The 19080-nt window shown below is 51.0% G+C and overlaps 2 protein-coding genes across 3 annotated transcripts; one reads left to right on the plus strand and one right to left on the minus strand.

Annotated features, from left to right (window-relative positions):
- Positions 1–5318: 5318 nt before the first annotated feature.
- On the plus strand, positions 5319–9643 carry Ado (2-aminoethanethiol dioxygenase). The gene has a single exon (XM_037199483.1). It carries the CDS (start codon positions 5492–5494, stop codon positions 6260–6262), a length of 771 nt encoding a protein of 256 aa, XP_037055378.1. The 5' UTR covers positions 5319–5491; the 3' UTR covers positions 6263–9643.
- Positions 9644–12058: 2415 nt separating this feature from the next.
- Positions 12059–18695, minus strand: Egr2 (early growth response 2). Of its 2 annotated transcripts, none has more exons than XM_037199482.1 (3): positions 18441–18695; positions 15751–15859; positions 12059–14428 (listed from the first exon to the last, which is right to left on the minus strand). In XM_037199482.1, exons 1-3 carry the CDS (start codon positions 18537–18539, stop codon positions 13191–13193), a joined length of 1446 nt encoding a protein of 481 aa, XP_037055377.1. In that variant the 5' UTR covers positions 18540–18695; the 3' UTR covers positions 12059–13190. The 2 variants fall into 2 exon arrangements, with proteins under 2 accessions (XP_037055377.1, XP_028733055.1); XM_028877222.2 differs by lacking the exon at positions 18441–18695 and adding an exon at positions 15960–16566.
- Positions 18696–19080: the final 385 nt, after the last annotated feature.

Consider the following 19080-nt stretch of genomic DNA (forward strand, 5'->3'; position numbering starts at 1 on the left):
ACAATCCAGTGCCCACCCATCACTGTACAGCACTCACAAACTAGTTCTTGCCCACCTTTCCAACTTCATCTCCACCCAAGACCCCGCTCTCAATGTCCCTGACGCCTTTCTCTTCCCTTCCTATTCGGTAGGAATCAAGTTCTTTCTGGCTTGGTCCGTCATAGTGTGTCAGGCCATGACTGTGTCCTAGCACAGGCCCTGCAGCTCCTGGTTGGCATGGATAGCTTTGAAACTTGTCTGTGGACTCAGAGGACTAGAGATCCTTGCTGTCATATTACATGACTTTCTCAAGCACCACAGATGCAGCATGGGATGAGATGTTCCAGGGTGAACATTGTCAGTGACTCTGGGCGAGTAGCACCACACTGTTTTCTTTTGCTTTTTCTATTTTTTTTTTCTTCTTTTTTTGGTTTTTCGAGACAGGGTTTCTCTGTGTAGCTTTGTGCCTTTCCTGGGACTCACTTGGTAGCCCAGGCTGGCCTCGAACTCACAGAGATCCACCTGGTTCTGCCTCCCGAGTGCTGGGATTAAAGGTGTGCACCACCACCGCCCAGCCACATTGTTTTCTTGCACACAGAACTGTCATAAGTTGGGAAGCACCTTTTTATCTGAGCCACAGATATCATTGTATTTTTTTTTAATATGTAAGTGTATGGGTGTTTTGCCTACATGTGTGCTGTGTAATACATGTGTGCAGTGCAGTGTCTGCAAGGCCAAAGGAGACTGTCACATTCCCTGGGACAAGAGTTACAGATGTTTGTGAACCAAGTAGGTGCGCGGAATTGAACCCAGATCCTCTGGAGGAGCAGCCAGTGAGCTTAGCTGCTGAGACTCTTAACTGCCATGCTGTTGTAGAATATTATTTTAAGGTGTGTTACTTTTGTTTATGCTGCATTTGTTTAACTCTGTGAAGCTGTGCTGCTGTGCCTGTCTATAACACCTGATTCTCTAGCAACGAACTGAGTGGCTAATAGTAAGGCAGGAGAAAGGATAGGCGGGGCTGGCGGGCCGAGAGAATATAGAGAGAGAAATCTGGGAGAGAAAAGAAGTAGCCAGAGAAGAAGGAGGACTCCAGGGGCCAGCCACCCAGCTACCCAGTGAGCCACAGTGTAGGAGTGAGACTTACAAAGTATTAGAACAGGAAAAGTCCAGAGGCAAAAGGTAGATGGGCTAAGTGAAGTTAAGGGAAGCTGGCTAAAAACAAGCCGAGCTAAGGCTGGGTGTAAATAACTAAGAATAAGCCTCCAGGTGTGCTTTATTTGGGAGCTGAGTGATGCGCTCCCAAAAGAGCAAACACAAAACAACACCATGTCCTGATATTTTTCCATAGCTAATTTTTTGATACTTGAGGCAAGCCCAGTCTTACCCTTGATCAGTCCTGATAACTGCATGTGAAGTAAAATACCTCACACAAATACCATCCCATCCCATTACCCTATTCCATTGCCTCTGTGCGTCTACATCAGTGAATTTCACACTCATGACTTTGGGCTCTGGAACATCCTGCCTTGTCTACTATCTGCTGCTATAACAGTGCCAGACTGAGGATTGAAGGGGCTGGAAAGTCTGAGAGCATGGTGACCTCTGGCAAGGCCCTTCCTGCCATGTTGTTTTTTATTTCTTTACTCTTTTGGTGGGGCCTGCCACTGAGCTCCCAAATAAATCACACACCGAGGCTTATACTTAATTATAAATGTCCAGCCTTAGCTTGGCTTGTTGCTAGCCAGCTTTACTTAAATTATTCTACCTTTTTGCCTTTGGGCTTTTACCTTTCTCTATTTCTGTACACCTTTCATTATTTCTTACTCTATGGCTTGCTGTGTAGCTGGGTGGCTGACCCCTGGAGTCCTCCTCCTTCTCTGGCTACTTCTTTTCTCTCCCAGATTTCTCCTTCTATATATTCTCTCTGCCTGCCAGCCCTGCCTATCCTTTTTTCTGCCTTGCTATTGGCCACTCAGTTCTTTATTAGACCATCAGGTGTTTCAGATGTGCAGAGTAACACAGCTTCACAGAGTTAAACAAATGCAACATAAACAAAAGTAACACACCTTAAAATAATATTCCCCGACACTGCTACATCCTAACATGACAGAAGGTAGATATCTCATGGTGAGAAAGAAGGAGCATGCAAACTCAGTTGTCATCTTCTTATAAAGCCACCAATGTTATCATGGGGCTACACATTCATCACTTAATCTACCTGCCTCCCAAAGGACCCATCTCCAACTATCATGGATGTATGGATTGGGGTATTGTGATGTCAATATACATTCTTTGAGACACATTTGCTAGTAAATTCCTTGGGAAATAAAACCTTGTCTCTCCTGTTCCTTGCTGAACCTCCAAAGCCTAGAGCAATATGTTGTTCCCACTAGATCCTATTTATTGACAATATAGTTCATGTGTCCCAAACTTCTCCAAACATGTTTCTGCCATTTTCCTGGACTTTGTTATCATTTATTTTGTTTGTTTGTTTGTTTGTTTGTTGCATTTCTTTTGGTCATTGCTCTGCTTCTAGCAAGATGGAGAAATGAGAAATAAAGAATATTTAAAAGGGCATTACTACAGAATCCCATCCAGTCTATGCTACTGGCAGTGGGGCAGAAAGCCAAGCAAAGCACTTCTCAAGGGCAAACCCCCTTAGGCTCAGTACCCTTCATGAGTGCAGCTCTAAAGGACAGCATCCAAAGGAATTATGAGGTCGCCTGCCTGTGACCTATAAAGCACCGTATGCCCTGCAGATACTCACTGGATCCCCAAAACTTCAATACACAAAAAGATTCTGATATGGACTTTAATGTAATTTGGGAACTGCACTTTGGACAAACACCCTCAGAGTTTCTTATGCAGGTAATCTAGAAACTGTGAACGCTTCAGGTAAAAAATGATTAACAAGGGCTTGAGTGGAGGTATCATCAGCTCAAACCAACAAAATAACCTTTCAAAGCTCTGCTCTAAAACTGATAAGGCAAGCCACATTCCATGTCAGTATTCACTGAATGTTTAAACCTAGTGTTCTTTAAAGGGAAACTTTTAGCCATTGAAAATCTTAATAATACCCATTGTCCTCTGGTAGTAACTATGTTCCCAAAGGTTTCATTGGTGGTTTACATATGTGTCATATCTTGCCAATTTACAGATTAAATGCTTAGCTTCATTTATGTAAATGTAGACAATTATTAAGAAGGGACCCGTGTAAATCAAGCACATCTGTATGCTGTTCAAGTCTGTGTTCTGTGGAGTCTAAACCTCTCACTAATTACTCTTTAATATGAGTAAAACCAATATGTAAAAGATCTGATTATGTAACAAATGGAACCGACTTTCTCTTAAGTATTCCTTACTTTACAAATAAACTGCATGGGATTTCCTCGCACAGTGAACTTTGATGGTACATTTAAGAATGGCACACCACCAGCTTCTAAAGGCCAAGCAATCATAAGGATCTTTTTACATAGTAAATAATTGATCTTACTCACAGCCACCTATGACAAGTTGGCTCACCATTTGTAGATCTCACAGTGACCCACCCCAAATGGTACTGAATCTCACAGTGACCCCCCCTCAAATGGTGCTGAATCTAGAACTACTTCAGAGTGCATCCCCCAACCAGAATTCTATCCTTCACTGCAGTTCTGCTGAATCAGAAGCCCTGGAGTAAAACTTCTAGAATCACCTTTTAAGCTAAACAGGGGCTTTCAGTGGGAAAAAATAAAAAAAGTGGTTCAGAAGTCTGGTTACACCAAAAGCAGCATTCTGTGAGTGGAAGGGTAGGATGTGCGGAAAGACACGCAGCTTGTGAGCAACAGAATACACTGGAGGAGCTAGGTCCTAGGTTCCACTGACACCAGGTCAAACTGTGTTTAGTTAAGCTGCACTTAATGCTCTTCTTCATGTGCACCCACAACATATTCCCTCGCGTACAGGAGAGGAAAATAACGTTAGTGCCTACTTCTTAAGGGTTTCTGGGAGGGTTAACTAAGATAACATCCATCATTTAATGTACTTAACAAGGTACCTGTTATATTGTACTTACTGGCTAGGTTACATAACCCCCTAAAAAAAAAAAAGTACGCCTGTTTAACCGGAGAGGATTTTCTAAGCCACTGCAGTTTCAACATGTACAAGAAACCCATGCTTAGCTTTGAAAGCTTTAAGGAGACTCTAAACTCAGGATAAAGGTTTAAATGTATGGCTCCTGGTGTCTTCTTTCTTCCAGCCACCACCTACGTCCGTCCAAAGTCCAGAGAATGATCACTCGGCGGTGAACTAACTTCATAAGCTGGGGCCCGAGGGTTGCATAGCATCCGAGACTTCATCTCTGGACGCCAGCGATCATGTACGGACAGAAAGCCCCTTCCTCCTCAGCGGGTGCCTCTCGGGCGTCCCGGGCATCGATAACCACCGGTGCACGGAACCCTGGCCAGAGCCAACGCTCTCCCAGTGTCTCCCCGCTGCAGTCCGTGAGTCAGCGATCAGCGTCATCCAGGCCCCGCGGCAAACAACAGCTGGGCGCAGCTGTGCCGAGCGACCCGCTTCGGTGACCCGCTCGACCCCATTCCACCTCCTAAGACACACACCAGCACAGAAGCGCCATCCCCGGATCTCCGCGGCGGACACGGCGCGGCCTACGAGCGGCTGAGGTCGACCCCGCAGCCTCGTTCCCAGGGGGACAGGGTCAAAGGTGACCCCGAATGACCCAGCAGGCCCTAGCGGCACCAGAAGGTTAACAACCCTCTTGCCCCGTTCCTCCCAGCCGCGAAAAGCCTCCACCGACCGCCCACTCCCCGCCCCCCCCCCGCGCCGGACAGCTGCCGGAAGTACGTCACCCCGCCTGCGGGGATGCCGGGAGTTGTAGTTTAGAGGCCTTGGAACGCTTGCGGAATCGTGAAGTTTTATCCGACAAGAAAACACCCCCTGCGACTCTGGAGAACGAGCTGCCTGCTTTCGGCCAAGTCTTCAGAGAGTCCTGGTTTCCTCTCCACCCCCCCCCCCCCGAACCTCCCCGACTCGGCCGAGCGCCTTCGCGCAGCGCGCAGGCGCAGCCGCAGCCGCGGACTACAAACCCCAGCGTGCCTTGCGGCGCGCCCGCCGCGCCCCGCTGTCGTCGTTGGTGCGGGCGGCGTGAATGGAGCTCCGCGCCTGAGGCCGCGCCTGGCACGGCCCCGCCGCGGCGCCTACCTGGGGGCGGGGGGGGGAGCTCCCCGGAGCGTGAGTGCGGGCCGCGGCCGCGCGTGCGCGTGTGCGCGCGTGCGCACTCGCTTCCGCGCGCGCCGGCGAGCGCCCGGCCGTTGGCGCGCTTCGCGGGGCGACGGTGCGAGGCGGCCCGCGCGCCCCGCCGGCTGGTGGTTGCCGGGGGGTCGGGGTGGGGAGGGGCGGTCTCCCCGCCTGGCGCGGGGCCTGCGGGGCAGCCGTGGCGGCCGCCGGGGACCGCAAGGGGCGGCGCCGAGGAGGAACGGGCCGTCCGCGCGCCGCGCAGGAAGCGCCAAGCATGCCCCGTGACAACATGGCCTCCCTGATCCAGCGCATCGCCCGCCAGGCGTGCCTCACCTTCCGCGGCGGCCCCAGCGGCTCCGAAGCTCCCGCGCCGGGCTTCCCCGAGAACCTGAGCCAGCTGAAGAGCCTGCTGACCCAGCTGCGCGCCGAGGACCTCAACATCGCGCCCCGGAAGGCGCTGCCGCAGCCGCTGCCGCGCCACCTCCCGCCGGTCACCTACATGCACATCTACGAGACCGAGGGCTTCAGCCTGGGCGTGTTCCTGCTCAAGAGCGGCACGTGCATCCCCTTGCACGACCACCCGGGCATGCACGGTATGCTCAAGGTGCTCTACGGGACGGTACGCATCAGCTGCATGGACAAGCTGGACGCGGGTGCGGGGCCGCGGGCGCCACCGCCCGAGCAGCAGTTCGAGCCGCCGCTGCAGCCCCGGGAGCGGGAGGCCGTGCGGCCCGGCGTGCTGCGCTCCCGGGCCGAGTACACCGAGGCCAGCGGGCCCTGCGTGCTCACGCCCCACCGGGACAACCTGCACCAGATTGATGCGGTGGACGGGCCCGCCGCCTTCCTGGACATCCTGGCCCCACCCTACGACCCGGACGACGGCCGGGACTGCCACTATTACCGTGTGCTGGAGCCCATCAGGCCCAAGGAGGCCTCCAGCTCGGCCTGCGACCTGCCCCGAGAAGTGTGGCTCCTGGAGACCCCACAGGCCGATGACTTCTGGTGCGAGGGAGAGCCCTATCCAGGCCCCAAGGTTCTACCTTGAAGTGCCCGCTGCCCAGCAACTGTGGGCCAAAGATGTGCCCTGCCTTGCTCAAGAAAGGCCTGGCTGCCTGCGACCTGCCATAAGGGCTCCTCTCTCTGTCCCCTCTCCTGAGCGATGGATCGATCTACTGGAGTGACCAGCGCCTCATCTTGGGCAACCTTGGGGAGCACGGCCCACTGGAGTACAGCCACCGGGCACGGTTAGGGGGGCGGGTGGGGGGGAGGCTAGGTTGCTTCCTGGTACTGTCACTGCCACCAAGGTTTTGATTGAAGGGAGTGGGGCAGGGGACCCTACAGCGCTTCCATACTAAAGCCATAATGAAAATATCCTTGTTTCTCATTCTCTACAAAATACACTAAATGGTTTTGAAGCTCTCCTCCCTTTGGTGACTAAGATCTGTTTTCTCTCCTGCCCATTGGACCTTTTGTTACTTGATAATTTATTACTGATTGTGCATGACCTTGAATTGTTTTTTAGTTCAGGCCATTGGTAAAAAAAAAAAAAAAAAGAAACAAAAACCAAACAAAACTGAGTTTCTAAAGTGAGCAGATCTGAAAAGATACCTTTCCCCGCACTGGGGTCCATTCTCTCAACTCTGCGTGGGGAGGACGATTTCTTTCCTCCCCTGGCCTAGTAGCCACATTTGGTGTTCTCAGGTAGCCTTTAGTAAGAAGCTGACACATGTGAATTCCCTGAGGCCAGGACCTTAGAGCTCGCCTTCCCCTGGAGTCTCCAGATCTGTCAGCAAAACCGTTTTGCTGTTGGGGGAATCACCTTGAAAGCAAAGACTGTTTTATCCTCGAGTGACTTTTTTCTTAATGTACTTCAAAGGTGATACAGTGGATTCAGAGGAGCTGAATCTGTTGTGCTTCCAAATAACTGAATGTAAGGCCCCCTGGCCACCTGCTGAATTCCATACTATTTACTTCCAGCATCTTCCAGCATCCACCTGGACTTTGACTTTAATTTTTTTTTTTTTTTTTTTTTTGCATTCTCCCAGGAACCCTGCTGAGGGCTGTGGTTCCAGCTCTGTTGCTGGGTTTAGTATCCCAGCCCTCCCTTAAACAAGAGCCACTGATGGCTACTGATGGCCCTTCCTGTAGGAAGAGGTAGAAGACATGTAGTACCCTGGGAAGGGTTCTGAATGTAGGCTGCCTGCCAAGCAGGCAAGAAGCTCAGTCCTCAGCACTACATAAACCAAGTGTGGCACACACATAACTCCAGCATTTAGGAAGTAGAGACAGGAGGATTAGAAGTTCAAGGTCAGCCTTGGCTACATAGTGAATTTGAGAGGAGTTTTGAATACATGAGACACTAACATAAATGTGTGTGTGTGTGTGTGTGTGTGTGTGTGTACACACATGTATAATGGATACTTGGGATAGACAATTGAGAATTTAGCCATTTTAGGGCACCAAGATCAGAGATTAAACCCTTGTGCCAACTCTTGCAACAAACACTAGCAGCTCTCTGCAGCATTATCACCGGCTAAGTACCTTTACCTCGTTTACAGATGTGTTGACAACGTAGCTTCTGGCCATGGAGCACTGGTTCTCCCTTTTTACTGTTTATAGGGTTCCTTTTTATCACAGGCCTTTTCATAAAGACAAACTGAGAAATGAAAGGTGTCCAGCTGTCTTCTAAGCCCTCTTGATTGCTCATGTGGCAATAGAAGTCTAATATCTGTAATAAATGGACACTTACTATCAAGGGTGGCTAGTGTTTGTTGACCTGGTAGGGAAACTGCCTTTGACCCCACGTATCCAGGTTACACAGACCCAGGCTGACGGCCTGTTTGTTCCCAGTCATCAAAGCGGTCCAAAAAAGCAAATCATTGATGATGTGGCTTGTGTTTTTTTTTTTTTTTTTTTTTTGGTTTGTTTGTTTGTTTTAATAAAAATGGAAACAACAGGCCAGTGAAACCCGGTTGTAAATCTGACACAGGTACACCACCAAGCACTTCCACCAGGCCTGCTAGAGTCGGGTTGCCTCCCATCTAGGTGTTTAAAACGTCTGTGGATCCCTGGGAAGCAGCCCTCTGAGCCATTCCTTTGGAAGTCTAGATAGTAAGTGATGGTTTTAAACTTGACGGTTGTTTTTTCATAGACTAGCAATGAGTGTAGGTTTTCAGCTACATACAGTTTTTGAATGGTAGTAAAGGTTGATTTTTTTTGAATGGTAGCAAAGGTTGATTCTTTTACAAAGATTGTTCAGTCGTGTGTATGTTACAGGGTACTTTGAGGTACTTTAAGCTAGCCTGTAAGAACCTAGCCTGGAACTAGGCTAGTAATAAAAGTTATTATGAAAGCCTCAATTGCAAAGAAGGAGGGGAATGTTAAAGGTCTGTTATAAGCAATCTGGAAGGAAAAAACTAAGGTGCTCTTCAAAAGAATAACTGAAATTGTTCTGGGCTAAAACAGCAATACTGTTCCTCATCCGTTCAATAAGAACAGTGGAACTGTTGTCTCACTAATACGTTGAGTAAACTTAGGGTGAAAACAGTGTAACTTGTTTTAATGAGGCACTGTGGAAAGAATATGCTCATTACCAAGATAAAATGTGCAAGAAAATCTTTGCACTTCTATGCATAAACTCTTAGCTGTAACTGCTGCCATTGTGTTTCCACATAGGTCTACACTAGATTGTGGTCTAGAAACTGGGATAAAAGTTTCTTTCTCCTTTCCTTCGGGAAGACCAATGAGCACAATGGTATTAGTCACTTAAGTTTTCTGATGAATAATAAATGCAATAACTGCAGCTCATGGATGAGAATCTGTCTGTCTGTCTAAATACTCTGAAGCTTTTAAATTTCATAGTTATATCAGTGACCACTTATATTGATGTAAGATTTTTCTTACCTTCCTACTCCTTTGAGAATTGATGGGTTAAATACCAAATGCTGCTGATTAAATGAAAAAGCCTGCCTTTTAAGTAATAATGTGTTTTCTCAGTAAGAGTGAGTTCTCTGACTTTTTAACATGACTAGAGTCTCACTATCAAAATCACACCTTTCCTTCTCCCTCTGCATTGTCTTGTAGTTTCCTCGATCTTGACATCTGGGGAGGACTTTGCCCACTCCTATTACAAATGAGCCCTCTGCTTTAGCTCTCCTGCCCAGCAGAGAAGCAATGCATCCCCACTTCAGACCTCTGCCTTTGCCGTTCAACTATCCTGACAGCATTTACTCCTAGACCTGCAGTCCTGAAGTCAGAGCTTAGGGTTACACAGATGTTCCAAATGCTCATTGGTCTATTGCATTGAGGTTTCTGCTGTCAAAGAAAGATAATTTGTTAATGATAACCCAAGCTTTAAATGCAGGGGTGTTTACGTTTCTGAGTAAAATCTGTGTACTTACGGGAAATAAAGGCATGTTTAAAATGATGTGGAAGTAATGTTGGTTATTACACAGTGAAAAAGGGAAACATTACCTACAATGATAACTAGATTTTAATTATTGTTAAAAACTCACAGTTTATTCCATAAGATTGTAGTATGCCAAAAGCCAGTGGCCTACAGATTTCCAAAGGCCAAGAAGTGGTATAAACTTAAAATTACTTTATTTTCCTGCGAGTGGCCTTTGAAACAAGATGACTGAAAACCCATCTGAGAGTATTTAATGTCTAATTACACTATTTTGCTGTAACACAGAAAATGCCGCTTTTGTATTTAACCTAAAGGAAATAACAAGAAAACGAAGTTAACTTTTATCCTAAATGGAAAAAATCTTTAAGACCCTAAGTTTTTTCATCTCCTGGTCTTGTCTTGTCTTACGAATTTGATGGTAGTTTGAAATGGCAGTATTTTAGGTGTCTGCACCTACCTGCCTCTACATATATGCTGATGTATCAACAACATTTGAGAAACTTTCTAAGATAATTTACTCTGATCACATTAGCAGTTAGACTATGGAAACTAAATAACCTGTCTTGAGAATGTTATTTAGGTTTAATCAACAGTGTATGCTGCAAATCAAACTTCTCAGAGGCATGAATCTGTAAGGAATCACTCTCCACCGAAAGCTGAAACATTTATAGTATTATCCCTTAAAGTACAGGGGAAGAGATGAAAAGAACCAAACTTACCTTTCTGTGTGGATTTCTTGGGCATACTTTTATAAAAAATGTCTTGGAAATTGGCCTAAATGCTTTAAGCTGAGAAAGAAACCTGGTTACAGGTACTGTAAGAATCCGGGGGCAAAAGCCACAAGGTTGGCCTGGGCAAACAGGTATGCTAATTTCCTAGGGCTTGTTGGTGAGGTTTGCCACCACACCAACATGAAACTGGTCACATAATCAACCAGTGTGTTTAGCGTGGAGAGTTCTTTTTGTTCCTTAAACGACGACGTTTAGTCTTGCTTTTGAAATCATGGCTTAGGCGGTCTTGATTGGAGATGTTCTACAATTAAAGCTTGGGAAGAAGGTTAAAAACTACGAAATTTAGGTGTACCAGACCTTTAAATGATGAAAGTTTCTCGGGAGAGAAGTATTTGTTTAAAAGTAACCACAGTGTGGCATGGCTTTATAGTTGCCAGTGTTGGATAAACAGCAATGACATGCTCTAAGCCTGACTCCAGTGGGAAATTATAAAATTAGGAAAACATCCCACACTCAGGTTTTAAAATCTACTTAGGAGTTCTGGAAAGAAGTTTCTATGTCCTTGAAATGGGGATAAAAGGAAGATGATGCAGGAAAGAAAAAGACATCAGTTGCCTCTATAAATTGAGTCTCAAATCCTAGTGCTGGGAAGGGCCAAAGATGTGTCCCCCTGCTGTAAAAATACAGGCCCTTGACTAGCAGCCATCAGCCTGAGGGACTTTACAGGGACTGGAAAGTAAGGGAAGGATTTTCTAATGAGACTGAGCAGATTACTGGTTTATAAGAGGTACTGGACATTAAGTATTTAGTAGCAGCGTCAGAGTAAAGACGCTAACAAAGACATCTGTTTGCTTTGTAAGATAAGTGGGTAGGTGAGATTATTTTGTGTTTAAAAGAAAATCACAAAAAGTTCCCAGTAAAAGAAGCCTTACACAGTATTATTTTGCAAACCATTATCCGGTGTCTTGGGGGAGACTACTTACCTATTAAATTTAAATTGCCTTGGAGTTTTACAGGTTGGTAGCCACCTTTCTCACCTAACAAGATACCTTGAGAATCCCTTCTAGATCTTATGACAAGTGATCCTTCCAAATATGGGCAGTCATCTGAGAAGCCAGGCCCGGACAGAAATGAGTCCTGGGGTAATTCCTGCAACCACCCATTAATGTTGTCATCATCAGTGTCTGAGCAATTTTGATCTGAAAGGATGATAGCTCTTTGAAAAAGTTTTCTGTGGTCATAAGATTAATCCCGGAACCCAAAAGTCATTTCCAATTTGACCATGCCGCCACACTTTCCACAAAGCCACAACTCAACTGAGCCCTAGGCCTAGGCCATGGTCAGAGTTCTGAAAGCAGCTCTGGGGTTGCCATCTCCAAGTAGGCACTTGTTTGCAAGTGTTTGTTTTCCGGAGCCCACTCAGGAGCAGAGAGAAGCTATCGGCTGTTAGAGGGGATGGAAGGATGAGTCAGAAGGCCTCCCGACTGACACTCATTCAAAGGGGGAAACCCCTGAAAACTAACTATGGCTTATGAATGGAGAGTGAGACTTAGTGTCCACGGGCCAGCAAGGCAACATGGAGGTCCTGTGCTAGCCCCCTGGCTAGAGTGGTCTTCTGTTCATAGTTCACAGATGGGGATAGCTCTTTTAGTTCCCCCCAGTAAGCACTTCGTAAATGACTTCTGCAGCAAAAAAAAAAAAATATTGTTGAAAAGTATTTATTTACACCATAGTCATAAACCATCCATTATCTGAACTCCAGTTAGTGGTTTTATGTTAGAATAGGTTGTTTGTTTTTCCACAACTATTAAGGGCTAATAAATCAGCTGCAGTGATATTATGCACATTCTCATCTGAAATTTGACTACAAAGGTAACACGTTTAAGTCACAAAACAGAGCATACAAAAATATACTTTCTAAAAAAATTCCAAATATTAATAGGCAGAAATATACAGCCATACTTAAACCCAGGGAATGATTTTTTTTTTCCATAGTAAGGCATCCTGTATACATGCAGACCCTGTAACACTGCCCACATCACACAAGGCACAGAGGACACTTCCAACACAACTGCATGCATCCTATGTACATCCCCCTTTAAATAAGTTAACCTTTGACTCATTTCAAGAGATCATAAATGCTTTACATTTTTTTCCCAAAGGTTCAGAACTTGGAGAAGAACAGTGCACATCAAAAATACACAAACTCTCAATGGATATACACTGAAAAAATAATCTTTGTTTCTCAACAAAAAGGAGCCAATATTGCTTTCCCCTCCCACCATTGCACTTCCGTTCTCTGAGTTTTTCGTACCTATTGCTTAAGGGTTCCCACGGCTAGGTACATTTCAATTCACTGTTCTAGGGCAGCAGAACGCCCCAGCCGAGACCAGGCTCCTCTCACTGTACAACTTCGCCCAAATCAGTCCCAAGCCATAAAGTGCAATGTCAGTTTCTCAGTCTTTTTTGCTGTCCTTACTCAAAGGAATCAGCATCTCCCAAACTACTGTAGAAAAAGTCTCAGAACAACTCTGACATCCAGGGTCAAAATAAAGGGAAGGACTAGCCAAACCTAGTGAGATTTGTCAGTCAGGATCACTCCAGCCCTCTTCGGGCTCCTCGTTGCATGGAGTCAACTCCCCTAAGAGAGTCAAATGGCCTAACACAGTAAGGCCCTGTGTCTAGGAAGGTGGGGAAGGGCTGGGCTCCATCAAGGTCCTTTGCCCAGACTCTCAGAGAGGAACGGAGGAGAAGGGTGGTAGTGTTTTTGCAGCTCAAGTGGACGGAGGCCTTCTGGGGCATGGAGAAACGGGTGTGTCGGCCAGAGCTTCATCTCATGGTGTCCTGGTCCGAGAGGTGCAGGCCAGTGGTCCTCCAATGGTGCTGTTCCCGCACAGGCTGCCTCCTGCCTGCGAGCCTCCAGGACCAGAGGCTGCAGACTGGGCAGGTGCAGACGACGAGGGAGCACTGCTCTTCCGCTCCTTCTGTCGAAGGTGGATCTTGGTGTGGCGCTTCCTCTCGTCACTCCTGGCAAACTTGCGGCCACAGTAGTCGCAGGCGAAGGGCTTCTCCCCGGTGTGGGTGCGGATGTGAGTGGTGAGGTGGTCACTTCTGCTGAAGTTCCGCATGCAGATGCGACACTGGAAGGGCTTGTGGCCCGTGTGGATTCGGATGTGCCGGGTCAGCTCATCAGAGCGGGAGAACCGCCTGTCACAGCCTTCGGCTGGACACGGGTAGGGCCTCTCGTGCACTGGCGTCTTGCTGGGCCTGTTAGGGTACTTTCGGGGCCGCAGGATGGGTCGCAACGGCAGGTGATGCGGGTTATAGGGGGTCGTGGTCACTGCTGCAGAGCCACTGCCGGGCAGTCGGGGTCCCTCACTGCCTCCACTTGCCCCTGGTCCCGTGACTCCGGCACCGGGACCCCCCAGAGTAAAATTACGGATGGTGGAGAGTGGAGTGAGCGGAGGGGGGACCCGCAGGGAGTCCAGAGGGCAGGGAAATGGCTTTCGATCCGGGCCAGCTGCACCATGTGGATCTCTCTGGCACGGAGATGGGAAAAATCCAGGATAGTCTGGGATCATAGGAATGAGACCTGGATCCATGGCTGGCTTGGGGGATGGGTAGGAAGGAGGTGGCTGGTAGGCCAGAGAGGAGGTGGAAGTCGTGGGTGGTGACAGGAATGCCGAAGGGTCCTGGTAGAGATCTCCTGCACAGTTCGAATACGGAGGAGGAGGTGGCGGTGGAGAGTAAAGGTGATCCAGTTCAGGCTGGGTCTGGGACATGGTACACACACCCAGGGGTCCTGTGGCCAGCGGATTGGGGGAGGCCGAGGTGACGCTAGATGAGGCTGTGGTTGAAGCTGGAGGGGTGACCCCTTGCAGGATGCCGGCACTCACAATATTGATGATGCCTTCTGGGTAGCAGCTGGCACCAGGGTACTGGGGGTCAATGGAGAATTTGCCCATGTAAGTGAAGGTCTGGTTTCTAGGCGCGGAGATAGGGGCAAAGCTGCTAGGGTATGGGAGCTCCAGGGACCTCTTCTCTCCGGTCATGTCAATGTTGATCATGCCATCTGGGGAGGGAAAGGGCAGGAAAGAGGGGGAACAATGAGAATGCAGCCAAGAGCCAATTCACGGGCACGCACGCGCGGACCCCCCCTCCCCCACACACGGCCACCCCCATTTCAGGATTTCAACACTATAGGGCTGGAGCAAAATCCAACAGGTGGGGAAACTGAGGCCTGGAGACAGTAAGAAGAAGTTAGCTAGAGTCTGAGACTCAAGAACTATCTCCAAGAAAGCAAGACGTGCCCCTCCCCTCTTTATCCCCCCCCCCACAGCCATCTGTGACTCTAGTCCTCAATAAAAACACCCAATAATAGCAACAATATCAAACAATTTCCCATCTGCCTCGGACTTCTCTCCCACTCCTTTGCCTCGTAGTCCCACCGCTGAGGCAACGGTACAGACACCACTCAAGATCCGACCAATCCCCAGGCGATGCTGAGAAAGTGCCAGCCGCGGGAGAGGGGAACCCCAGAACGGGTAAGTGGGTGGGTGATGTTCCCGCTGCTAATTCCTGGTGCCATCTCCCCCCCCCCACTCCTGCTGCGCTTCAGCTGACGACTGCCAGTGGGAACCCAGGCTGCGGAGGAAGGAGTCTAGGTTTCCCTTCCCTCCCAACATCCTCAGCCTTGCGCGACACCCGCGCGTGCCCGCCCCAGCCCAAGACCAGAGGCTGAGCTCGGAGGAAGGCACGGAGGCTGCGGGGGACGACTTTACACAGCATCGCCACCGAGCCCGGCGCACACTCGTGCCTGCGCTGGCCTCCGCAGTCTCAGGGCTGCTTCCCGCTGGTTGCCCTGCTCGGCCACCTCGTCTTGCTAACCCCCTTCACTCTGGGGTGGTGCCTCCCAGCCGCACTAGAAGCGCAACCAGCTCAGCGATCCTCCCGAAGGGGGCTCTGCCCAGAGAGCGCTACGCGCGCTTCCTAAGAGCTGCGCTCCCCTGCCACTTGGCTCTCCAGACGCGCAGCTCTTCCCCGGACTCTCGAACTTTCCTGTCACTTTAGCCCTATCCCAGAAGCGCAGAGTCCAGCCAGTGGACCTGCTTCCAGCCTGGCAGCCCAGTAAGGGTGTCCCTGGAGCCCTGCGCCCAGATGAAACTGGGCGCGCCGAGAGCCGCAAGCATGCCAGTTGTTTTTGGTGACCAGGTGCATCTCCCAGCGCGCACAACCCGGGCGCCCTAGTCCCTGTTCTTTCTCGCTCCTCCTGCACTCACTTCCAGAGTCAGTGTGGTCAGCGCTGTCCACCACCTCAAGTCCCCATTCTTCCCTCCAAGTCCCGCACACCCACCGCTCCCCACCCACCAGCTCCGAAGAGGACACGCGGCTTACCTCCGGCCACTCCGTTCATCTGGTCAAAGGGGGCTCCCAGTTCAGCATTGGGAAAGATGGTCACCGACGGGGCGGCGAGGTCTTCCACCGGGTAGAGGCTGTCAGGCAGCTGGTGCATAAAACCACTTAGAGTTACTGGGATTTTGTCTACGGCCTTGGCGGTCATCATTTGCTCCTCGCACAACCTGGAGACCCAACTCCCTCGCTACCTGGAGTGCCAGAGAAGCCGTTTTTGGAGAGGGGTTGGACTGAGCCTGGGTTGGTATCTCCTTTTGCCCTCCACACTTAGAAAAGACCACCACCACCACCACACGCGCACACACACACACAAAAAAAATCTAACAGAAATAAAACTGGCAAGCAAGTTGTTGGCTTCTTAAGAAAGAAAAATGGCTATGGGCCACTGACTCTCTCCTGCCTGTGATCCGGCTGTTGGGGAGCCAGGAGTTGCTGGTGTAGTGTTATTATAACAGTCAGTGTGTCCCCTGGCCCAGCTATTAATCAATCGCTGCTCTCTCAGATGGAAAGTGTTAGGCTCGGGAGTATTTATGGGCTGGCCTTCAGTATCCGTGACGTCGCTGCCCATATATGGACTGAGGAACAGGGCTGGGCCAGGCAGCTTTTGCCGTCACATGGCCAATTTGCATACGAGCCTGGCAGCGCGGTCTCTGCCGAGCTCCCCTGGATCCGTTCGCGGTCAATGGACACCGCCGGGGTCTGCGGCTCTCGGCCGCTACTGTAGCCGGGGCTCCGGGCTGCAGAGTTCAGCTGGGGGAGGGCGCGATCGCCGACCCCGGCGCTGTCGCCGCGGGTGAACGCGCGGGCCGCGGTGGCAGCTCTGTCTCTTGGGGCGGGGAGGAATTCCGGTTCTCGGAGACTTTCCAAAAAAGGAGAAGATCCGGTAGCGGCGGCTCCGCCTCCCCAGCCCTTGTTTGGGAGCCATTCCGGAAAATTAAACTTCGGAAAGAAACCGAGCGGAGCCGAGACACTACAGTCAAACCCCTCCTTCACTTTCTTGGCAGCTCAAAACCGCAAGCAAAAAAGAGTCAGAGAAAAAAAAAAAGAAGAAAGAAAAAGAAAAAAAAAAAAAGCTCCCCGCATTCACGGAAGCTGACTGCCTTTTTCTGAATTACACGGTGGAAAGTAGTGTCTGCTGATAAGAGTGAATGCGGTCTTGCTTTTTTGGAAAGTCTGTGCTATTTATACAGGAGCGAAAACGGAACAGGTCTGGGTTGTTTGTTTGTTTAAGTGTTTTAGGCACCTTAAGGGTAGGGGTTAGAGGAGTACGGGGCAGAAGAGCTGCGGGAGCTCCGAGAGATCCTCCGCCGGAGGCACCCCCTTCCTCTGCCAGCGCGCTCCCCGCCCCCCCTCCAGCTGCTGCACAGTGCGGGCGCCCTTCCCGGCGTGTCTGGGCGGTCCGCTGCGTGGGGGCGACCAGATGGAGGCTTGGACACTCACCCGGCCCGGCGCGCGCGCGCACACACACTCACACACACATGCACACTCCACTTCCGCTACACACTCTCCCTCCTCCACTGCCCTCTTACACACCCACTCACACACCTTACGATACGCACCACACACTCCCTCTTGACAGCGCGCGCGCGAGCGCGTGTGCCCGCCTAGCCAAGAGGGTCCCCAGGCGCCAGACAGGACGCCCCGCGAAGACACGGTCGTCACCTTCACAACCTCTCCCAATCAACAGCCACCAAGCGACCCCTGATCCTTGTGTGGTCACTTTCCGGGGAGTGCATCCTACCACTTGCGCCTAACATCTACCCCAGGAAATGTCTTCCTCTCCTTTTGCTTAGAACCTACTCGGTGCTGAGTGACAACAAATGACACGGGTTCGAGTCACGGTGGCCCCACACGTGTTTCCCTTGGCAAATAAATAAATAAATAGATAAATAAATAAATAAATACCCTCCCAGTACAAACCTTACTGTTAAATTCCCAAAAAACTTTTCAGAGACCTAAACAGTGGCGCCTGCAAGTTCCCTGGGCACTCGGCTCCCACCTCCCAGGGCTCCCAGCCGGCACCAGAAGCGCTCCCGCTGCGCGGCCCCGGTTCCCAAGCCCCGGGATTCTTCGCGACTAGCCTAGCCTGAGATCTTTGACGCGGGCTGGGAAATTATCCTGCCCTTCTCAGCTCCGAAGTCGGGCAGGGGAGGGATCCGGTCCCGTCCCCGCGGTTTTCTTTCTTGGCCCCCTACCCGGAGCAGCGAGGATACCCGGGCGGGCGGGCGGGCAGGAGCCACGGCGCCACGCCGTGGATGGAGAGCGCCGCTGCAGGCGCTCTCCCTCCGATCACCTGCGGTGCCTGCCGCCCCAGCGCGCCGGCTCCTGCCCCGCCTGGACTACCGTGGTCAAGGGAAGCCCCTGGACCACCAGGAGCCGGCTCGAGGCCGCTCTCCCAGTCGCTCTTTCCTCCTTAGGCCAGCCGCGGAAGTTGTTCTCCCGAGAATGGCCATCGCCCTGACTTCAAACGCCCAAAAGCAAATCTGGGAAAGTTTCTCGATCGCGCCGTGCGCGGTCTCCTTTCCAACTGGGGATCAAATCCAAAGGGGACAGGAGAGGAAGCTCAGCGAGGGTGGAACCTCTATAGGTGCCCTACCCTCTGCAAAATCCTGCAAAGCCCTGTTTCCAAGCGAGGTGGGTGGAATGGAAGAAATAGAAAGCCGCGTTCTTACCACGTGCGCCAGCCCGCTCCGCCTGCGCTCCGGCCGGTCCCGCGGCCCCCGCGCTGACCACAGGCAAGACGACGCCTCGGAGGGGAGCCCGACTCTCATCTCCAGCCTGGGTCGAGAAGAAGGGGGGGGGGGATCGGGTTATGCAAATAGAGGTCCCGGCGGTGGGGCTCGGGTTACGGCCCCCCACCAGGCCCAGAGGTGAAGCACCCACCCGCGGCAGGCGCGGGCCTGGCGACTGCTGGAGCTTCGCTGCCGTCGGTGCACGTGGGCGGGAGGATTGCAGCAGCCGCCCCTCTTACCGGCGCGGTGTCGCCAACCCCGCAGGCTGCCGCTGCGCGCCGCCCGGAGGGGGAGCTCCCGGGCGGCCGAGAGAGCAGGGAGAAGGGAGCCGGCCGAGGGCAGGACGCCCGGACGAGGGTAGAGCTGGAGCGCGGGAAGCTGGCGGATTGCCGCTACCAACCTTCGCGCAGGAGGTCAGTGGTGGTAAAACAGGGGGTTCGCACCATCGAGGAGTCTAGAAGGGGGGGGGGCGTGGGAGCAGGGCACCCTATGGAAGCCGAGCCTTCCAAGAACTCTCACCCTCCCTTTAAGAGCTTCGCTGGATCCAGCTGTTGGAGAGCAACAGCGTGGGGGAGGGGCA

Source organism: Peromyscus leucopus, chromosome 16_21, assembly GCF_004664715.2.
Source record: "Peromyscus leucopus breed LL Stock chromosome 16_21, UCI_PerLeu_2.1, whole genome shotgun sequence".
Taxonomy (NCBI): Eukaryota; Metazoa; Chordata; class Mammalia; order Rodentia; family Cricetidae; genus Peromyscus; species Peromyscus leucopus.